The sequence below is a fragment of the Crocodylus porosus genome, unplaced genomic scaffold (assembly GCF_001723895.1).
Source record: "Crocodylus porosus isolate Cpor-Errol unplaced genomic scaffold, CroPor_comp1, whole genome shotgun sequence".
Lineage (NCBI taxonomy): Eukaryota > Metazoa > Chordata > Crocodylia > Crocodylidae > Crocodylus > Crocodylus porosus.
Genome location: NW_017728911.1, coordinates 1288460 through 1297218, shown reverse-complemented (window position 1 = coordinate 1297218; position 8759 = coordinate 1288460). Strand labels below are relative to the sequence as shown.

Genomic DNA, 8759 nt, shown 5'->3' with positions numbered 1-8759 from the left:
AGGTAGGGGAGAGCACCACCTCCCTTGGAAGCCTGTTCCAAACTGGCAATCCTAATGGTGGAAAAGTTCTTTCTGATGTCCAATCTAAAACTGCTCTCTATCAGCTTGTAGCCATTGTGCCTAGTTATTCCAGAGGGGGTGCCCTGGTAAACAGCATATCCTATTACCTGCTGCCGCTGCCTCCCCCTCTGGTAAATTGGTATACTGCCACAAGATGCCCCCCTCAGCCTTTTCTTGCAGAGGCTGAAAAGATCCAGGTCCCTCAGCCTTTCCTCCACAGGGCCTTCCCTGCAGGCCTCTAACCATATGAGTGGCCCTCCTCTGGACCCACTCAAGGTTATCCATGTCTGTCTTGAATTGCGGCACCCAGAATGCAGTACTCCAGCTGCAGCCTAACCAGTGCTGTATAGAGGGAAAAGCATCACCTCCTTGGACCTGCTTGTGGTGCACCTACTAATGCACGGCAAAGTGCAGTTAGCTCCGCTGATTTACTTCATCGCATTGACAACTTGTATTCATCTTGGAGTTAGCAACAATTCTGAGATCTTTTTCCGCTGCTGTGCTGCTGAGGTCATTCCTGAGCCTATAGGTGGCTAATTCTTTCAGCTCTGCTATGACACTGGCTAATTCTTTCAGCACTCTTGGATGGAGCTCATCCAGTCCCATTGGTTTTGTTTTGTTTTTTAACACACCCAGCCCCTTCAAGCTTTACTAGGTCGGCAGTAGGTGGGCTGGTGTTCCTCCTGCTTCTATTTAATGCATTTGGGAGATTTGTCTAGATTTGTGTTCAAGAATAGAGGCAAAAAACTCACTGAAGAGCTCTGCTTTGTCCTTCCTATGTCATCAACTGCCCTAGTCTGTCCTGTAGGGGTCCTATGCTGCCCTGCACTGCCTTTTTTGTTCCTTACATACCTGAAGAAGGACTTCTTGTTGCCCTTTAATTTTTGTCTCCATCTTAAGTTCTAATGCTGCTTTGCCTTCCTGACTGATTCCTTGCAAGTGCAAGCCAAGGAGGTATACTCCTTGGTAGCGACCCCTGCTTCTACAACCTGTGTACCCCTTTTTTACCTTTTAGGTTTTCCTGGATTTCCCTATTTAGCAAAGAGGGCTTCTTGGCTCTTCTGCCTCCTTTTCTACACAGTGCCTCCTTGCAATGGGCTGTTGCACCTTCATAGGGGCCTGTCTGCTGGCAGATTCTTCTTTCTCAGTTGCTTGCCTAGGGCTATTCTGAAAGTCAGATGGTTTGTGTGTCCTGCTGTAGATGAGTTAATCCTTGGCCATGCCACCAGTCCCCTGTGGAGTTGATCTACCTGGAGCTCCTAGCCTGTGGCTTGACTAAAGTGTCAAGGCAATCTGTATTATCACAAGGCCTGGAAACCTCTGGGACTAACAAGAGCACAAAAAATCAGGGTGCTGGGTGTAGTGCTTTGTCTTGCTTACCAAGTACTGACCTAGTCTGATCCTTCCTTGCTTAAAAAAAACCCAAACCCAACCGAGTACAAATGCGTTTCCCCACTACCCAGTGCCACACACTTTGTACTTAAGCCTCCTATATTTGGGAAAGTACAGGGCTTAACAACAGCTGGAGTCTTTCCACTGCTTCAACCCCTCCCCTCCCTCCCGGACAACACACACATGTGCACACTCTCTGGGAAAACAAACTTAAGATCCATGGTCTCTCCTTCAGCTAATGGAGCTGCTGGATCTCAGTAGAGAGCATAAAATAAGACCTAGGTTTGAGGACCCCTGGTCTCCACCCAGACTGAGATGGTGTCTTAGTGGACAGGAGTTGCTTGCCTGGCTGGCGTGTCTTGCCCAGTGAAAGAAACCTGCCCCATAGTCACTGGGTTGAATACTGCAGGATGAAGTTGAAGGTTCCCTATCTGGGAAGAGAAGGATGTGTAGAGCTGATGAAGGCTCCCCCCCAACTTAACTTGTCACATTTCTCCAGATGTTTCTGCAGCTGTTGGATGTGGAGGAAACACAGCGGAAAATGACCCTGGCACCAGAGGAACAGCACCCGCGCTTCCAGGAGAAGAAGAGCCATGAAGTGGGCCGCATCTTCCACACCCTGAAGACAGGGGCGTGCGGCAGTGAGGAGTGAGTCCGATGGTGCGCATGAGTGTGCAACCTCGCAGCATGCTGCTGGCCCCTAGGGAGGGATGGCTTGAGGGCAGGTAGCACATCCCTTGGTGAAGCTCCAGCCACCACCACAGAGTTGGTGGGAGAAAGGTCTTGGAGATGGTGGGTTTGAGAGAACCCACTCAGTCTCCCTTGCTGGCGACCCCAGGTCCCTTTGCAGGCTGGGATGAGTCGTGGCTCCCATGGAGTCTGCACCAACTCCACCCCCTGTCCTCCAGGGAGGCAGAGGATGAGTTCCTGCAAGTGCTGTGTGTGCGGAAGGGCAAGAAGCTGACTGCACGGCTGCTGCCCCACCTGACACGGGAGCAGGCTGAAGGGATCCTGGTTGCCATCACCCGCCATCTGCCATTCCTCATGAGGAAGGATGTACTGGATGAGGTAATGGCATGCAGGGGGCAAGGAGGAGCTGGGTACAGTCAGGGCACCAGTATCCACTCCTCATGCCACCCCCTGCTCTGGGCTTAGCAAAGGGCTTGGCCTCTGTGTTCACTCAGCACACACTCATAAGTCCCTAGAAGGGCCCTTCTGGAAGCACTTGACCAATAGCAGGGAGCTCAGGAGAAGGAAGTAGGAGGGGGCCGGTATCTGGCTTAGGGGACTGGTCCCATTGACTGGGAGACAGTGGTGTGAGGGGGATGCAGGGCAGTGCCACTGAAAGAAAACAGTTCTAGCCAGAGAGGGGAAGTCCTGTCAGGGAGCTGCACCAGGCTGTGACCTAGTCTCTGAAGAGCAATTCTACTTTAACACCCTTAAGAAAGTTTGTAGGTGCACAACCCTGAATGATCCCACAAACCCTGTAATAGCAAGGGGAGATGTTCTTCCAGCTCTGCAAAACTTCCCAGTGTTACTTGCTGGCTGGCTTAGGTTCCTGGCCTTTCTCGTGCAGGCAGATGCCCTGTGGAAGCAGGGGCAGGGTGGGGACGTTCCAGGAGTGCAGGAATACAGCTCATTCCAGCAGGTGTTGATCTTGACACCCTACTGGCCCCTCTCTGCCCTTTTAGTCGCTTCCAGTTCTCTACGGCCCCCTCAGTGAAATGGTGGGCAAAATGACCTTCAGTGAACTCATTGAGGTCCTGCAGGAGCTGACCAGACCGCTACCTGACTCTCTAGAGTTGCCACTCACCATGGCCCTGAAGAACCAGGTGTGTTGGGTTAGGGTAATGAAGTTCAGCAGGGCCCTCTGCAAAGATATTGAGGGGAGAGGGGTATGCAGTTCTAGTGGGGTGGGGGGAGAAGAAGTATATGTCCCAGGAAGTTGGCATGGAGAGTGGGACTCCAGGATGCTTCCAGGGATTTGGCCCTTCTGGCATGGTGAAATCCTATTGTCTTGGTCCCAGACCAGGTATCATAAAGCTGTGAGGGGCTGAGGCAGTGTTTCCTCCTCTGAGCTGCCAATATGCACTTTCCTGCAGTTTGGGATCTCGCTTCTGTACTCACTGCTGAGCCATGGTGAGAAACTGCTCTCCTCAGATGTGCCCCTGGAGCCGCATAGCGGGGACTTTGAGAAATGGTGAGGTACCACAAGGATGGGGTGGAGGGTCTCTGCAGTGCATGCTGTGCCAGCCAGGTACTCACTGCTGGGTTTGGTCCCCTTCTCAGGACTGACACTGTATTCCTGGTTGCCAGAGAGCTGTCCCAAGTGCCCAAGACCTCTCTGGTGGAGCCTCTTGTCCTCCCCAGCAACCTCCTCTCCTTGTTCTGCCGCTACCTAGATAAGCAGACCATCCACCGGCTGGAGGTCAAGATGGAGTGAGTAATGTCTGCATTGCCTGGCAAAGGGCACCAGGCCCTGGTGCCTAGTAGGCTGACAGTGGTTGTTGCCTTTCCCAGAATGTGCTAGTTCCTCCATATGGGCCCTGCCATTACTCTACTAGGATAGGAAGCATCTAGGCAATGTCAGGGGTATGGGCAAAAGCCTTAAGGATCTCAGAGTAGCACAGTGCTGCAGGGGTGGGCTCCTTGGAGGGCAAGAAGTCACTGCTGGCCTGCCCAAACCAAGAGTTGAGGTCTGAGCAGTGTGGAGGGAGTTGGCAGAGCTCTGAGAGTCTCTGGGATAGAGGGGAGGACCTTGTGCCCACATAGATGGGGAACTGAGATGGGACTGTCTGCCGTCAGACTTTCTGCCTCCCTGACTTTCTGCTAGTTAAGATGGGGCTGCCCTTCCAGTGCTGTCTGGGAAGCTGGCTCCAGTCTGCCCAGGCAGAGCTGAGGGTGTTGATGTTGGGCTGTGTTCTCTCTGCTTCTTTGTGCTCAAAGCTTTTGAGATCTGTCTTGTATAACCTTGCTGCCCTTTGACTCTCCATTCAGACCTCTCTGTTGCTCAGTCTGTGCAGACCTGGAGATTCCCGGGCATATGCCCTTTCTGGTATCAGAAGCATGACCCACACTGCTGCAAGTTGCCCCTTACCCCAAATTGCTGGTCCTGCTACTTGGCAGAACCAGTGGTGCCATTTGAAAGGGATGTGGCGCAGTCTTGTCAGTCATAGAGAAAAAGGTGTGGCATCCCTCCAGGGACATGACCCAGAGAGAGTCCTCAGGCTGGAAAGAGGATTGTGTTGCAATGCATGATGGGTACAGATGGGCAGGGAGGAAGACCTGGCATGATGGATCTGGCTGGACTTTGCCCATGGAGATCCAGAAGCTGCCCAATATCCCTGAGCCTGCTGGCTTCAAAGGTAGCAGGAATGGGGAAGAGCAGACCAGGCTAACGTGGGAGTTTGGCTGCTTCCACCCTACGACATACTGGGTCAGCATAGTCCAAGGCAGCTCTTTTTTAATCTGTCCACTTGAAGTGCTTTGTTTGCTGTCCTAGGGCAGGCAGATCCCCAGCCCTCCTCAGGGAGGTGAGCTCCTTGCTGCCTGGTTGAGAAGTAAAAGTCACTAGCAGGGAGATGAGCCAGTCACTTCCTCCAGCATCCCCTTCTGGGGCAAAGCAAGGGAGGTTCCCTGGAGAGGGACATGACTTGGCTCCATCATCCAAATGGGTGGTCCACGTTATGGCAGTGCTTCAAGCAGAAGGGAGATGGTTTCCTTGTGGCTAGGGGAGGATCCAGAGGAGGCATGGTGGTGTGGTGGCACTCCCCCCTGGCTGTACGCTGCATGCCCAACAAGCTCTTGAAGGTCACCAGCTTGTCAGCAGAAACCCTCCTGGGAGCTCTGCGTATGCTGTGATGTCTGCCTGCAGTCCTGGGGCTGAGGCTGGTGTGGGGGAGGGAAAGAGAGTAAACAGCAGCAAACTGAAGAGCTGAAAGCAGGGATTTCTCCAAGCAGACCCTGTGCCAATGAGCTCATAGTATTCACAGCAAGGGGCTGTAGTCGCACCCCTCCAGTCATGTGGCACACATGCAATGAGGTCTCTCTTGACTGCACATGTGACCATACTCCCTTTGGCTGTGTGGGACATCACCCCTGCAATCCTGGATCTGGTCCACCCATTCCTGTGGCAGGTGGCTTGTGTCCTAGGAGTCTACATGACATAAGTTGGTGATGATGTGGGGTAGTCCTTGACATGTGCCTGCCTAAAAGGGGAATTATTGTGCTCTAATTTTGTCTTCTCCTACCCTGACCCCTGGATCTCTTCCTGCAGGTGTGCCTCACTGCCTTCGGAGACTGCTATGCTATGCTGAGGTGGCCTAGCCTTGGAGAAGAACAGATTAAACCAGCCTGCCAGGCAGTGGTACTTATCCCTCCCAAGGTGCATGGGCAGGGAACATGATGTAATGACTTTGAGTTTTGAAATTGGACAGTACTCTGGCGTAAGGGGCCTTTGTGTTTTTTTGCCTGGGCACTGCTAAGAGCATTACACAAGGGCCTGGTTGTGGCCCTGTCCACAGCCAGTGCCTGGGAGCGCACAGCACAGACACATGGGTAACTTATCTTTAGGCCTCATCCAGCAGGAATGGGCACTGTGGTCCAGCTGGTGTAGAATAGGTCTGTACAGTTGGACACTGGGAGCACCTGGCTGGGAGGGTGATTTTTGAGTTCATGTACAGCACTCACCACAATAAACGTGGCTTATGAGAACCTCCAGGCTCTGTATAAAGCACAAAGAGGCTTCTGTGCCTAAAGCTTAAAACTGTTTTTTGACATGGAGGAGCAGCCCTTGTGTTTCCACCATGCTCCTAGCACCAGCACACACCATCCTGCCAGATACAGAACCACACTCTGTAGAAGTGGGAAGAGAAACCCCATGGCCCTGGCTTGTGTCTGCAAGGCAGTCTAGCATACTTGTATGATGGGGGGGTGGGAATAGAGATGCTGTCCAAACTGGGAGCTTTGCCATTGACAAAGCCCTGAATCTCACTCCTTTCTCAGAACTGTGAGCAATGAGCATATAATGCGAGCCTTTCCCAAGAGGGCTATTTCCTCTATTCTGGTCTTAGTCAGCTACCAGGGCTAGTCTTTTACTAGGCACTCTGAAGGCTAACAATGCCAACTGATGAAGTTTTACAGCAAACCCACATCTCAAAGTTCCTATTTCAGCCTGACTCTCTAGACTGGGGCTGGATCACCCTGTGGAAAACTTTCTTCCTAGTATTCTTAATCAAAGTAGAGATTGTGGAGCACAGCATGTGGCATTATGCTCAAGACAGCTGCTACCTCATGTTGTGCTCTCCCTCCGTTTGAGTTTCTAAAGGATAGCTATTTGCTCTCCCTCTCTCCCAGCCATTCCACCTCTCTCATTCTCATCCTGTGCTATTTTGTCCAAGTAGACTTTAACCTTCTTTGCCCCTCTTTTTTCCACCCAGATTTCCTCCTGTTTCAAGCTCTGCCTGTTTGCTGTTTACTTCCTTAGCATGGAATTGTCTATGCATTTAATTCATTTACATGCCTCTGCTAAGACCGCATGCTCCGCTTCCTCTGGTCACTTGCTGGTTCTGTCTGGTTTCTTACCGACTCCTCCTTCATCTCCAAGGTCTTGCTTCTGCTTTCTCCTCATGACAGCTGGTGGGCTGCATCTTGTTCTCCTTTTACACAATAACTCATGCATCCTGCACACTATCCCACTGCTAGGAAACTGCTTGCAAGGTTACTTTTAATATATCATCCTGCCTTGTGGTTAGCAGTTTTTGCTAGGCCACAGGTTAAAGCCTTTTGTTCAGCTGCAAATGCAGTGCTCCCCAAAATTTAAATATAGTCACCCACAAGTACCTCATGGCATAGTCTTTGCTCATGTACTTGCTGGTGGAAGAGGCCAGGGCAGAGTGACCCTGCAGCAGCACTTGTGGTCAAAATCTGCTGAGAACCACTGGGCAAAGAACACAGGAACTCCCTTCTACTGCTGCTGTACTTGCCTCTGGGAAGGGGCAGTGCCTGAGCAAGAAGGAATTTGGGTTGTGAAACCTCATCTCCTACATAGTCAAAGGCTTCCCCAGCCACAGCAGGTTAGTCCTTCTTGCCATCTGGTGCAGCTGGACACAGACAAGTTGGGTACAAGGTGATGCTGGTACAGGTGGGTTGTGCTGGCAGCCCTGCCCTGTGGGACGTGGGGAGGAGGTGGCTTATGGCCTCCTTGGTTCCAGTTCTACAAATCAGTTACAGCAAGGATGAGGTTCCTAGTACAGCATCCCCCTGACCCAGGCTGGGCTGGCCTGTGCTCCAGGCTGAAGAGACTCAAGTGCTACATTCCCTTAAATATAAGATATGCCTCTCAAAGTGAAATAGTTCTTCTAAAAGCACCCTTCATCTTAAACTGGAGTTAGTAGAGAAGTGTGTGTATACATCATAAAAATATTTACAAGATTGCAGCCCCTTATTTGGTTGGTGGGAGCAGACACTGGCCTGCCTTGTTGCCAGGGCTCAGTATCACAGAGGCCTTTATCATACCTGAGCCCTGCGTCAGCCCCCACAAGGAAGAAGTAGGTCTCTGGGTGGCAATGGGCAGAGAGCTTGCTATGCAAAGCAGAGGGGGAGGAGACCAACAAGGAGAACAGATGTTCAGGTAGAACAGAGATCACAGGATGTTCTGCACAGGACAGGCACCCCCAGAACACGGCGCCAGGGGGAGCAGTGGAGTTGGCAGAGGACAAATACTTTTCAAAAGCAAAGGCCTGGTGCGTTCCGGGGCCTTCAACAGGACACAGACACGGGACAACTGCATTGGGCTCCAGGCCTCTTCTCCCTGCAGGGTCTGTTACTGGAGGGCAAGAACTTTCTCACTCCAAGTGGGAGTTCAAGGCTGCAGCACTGGAACAGGGGATCTGTAGGGGCTGTGGAAGCAGCCAAGAGCAGGTCAGACAAACCCACATTATCTACATTGGTTTGAACCAGGAGGCTGCCTAGAAATGGCCTCCTAAGGGTGCCTCCATCCTGACTTGTCTACGTTCTTCTGTCTTAGGGTGTTACACTGCCACCCACATAACTAGCATCTCAACACTTTCCACCTACACACATCTCCCATTGGCTTCCTGGCAGCTCTGATGTATCTCCCCTTTTGCAGTCAAAAGTGATGAGAGCAGGGTTTGATGTTTTGGTCCAATCAATGTTTTGAAAGCCTCAGGTTGTCCTAATGTTCTGTCAGAAAGGTGGTCTTCTGCATCTGCCCAGGCGTAGCAGGCTCATCTTGCATCCTGCTGTGAGCTGGCACCGACTTATACAGAGCTCAGATCCTCTAGGTG

At 51.8% G+C, this 8759-nt stretch overlaps 1 protein-coding gene across 3 annotated transcripts in view; it reads left to right on the top strand.

The window, feature by feature from the left end:
- PATL2 (PAT1 homolog 2) overlaps nucleotides 1-6165 on the top strand; it is a 15182-nt gene extending 9017 nt beyond the window's left edge. For all 3 annotated transcript variants that reach the window (XM_019533239.1, XM_019533238.1, XM_019533240.1), the window contains 6 exons: nucleotides 1952-2100; nucleotides 2361-2520; nucleotides 3144-3284; nucleotides 3555-3652; nucleotides 3742-3891; nucleotides 5729-6165. In XM_019533239.1, coding sequence (XP_019388784.1) covers nucleotides 1952-2100; nucleotides 2361-2520; nucleotides 3144-3284; nucleotides 3555-3652; nucleotides 3742-3891; nucleotides 5729-5768 — 738 coding nt within the window. In that variant the 3' untranslated portion in view covers nucleotides 5769-6165. The remainder of the gene's footprint in view (nucleotides 1-1951; nucleotides 2101-2360; nucleotides 2521-3143; nucleotides 3285-3554; nucleotides 3653-3741; nucleotides 3892-5728) is intronic.
- Nucleotides 6166-8759: the final 2594 nt, after the last annotated feature.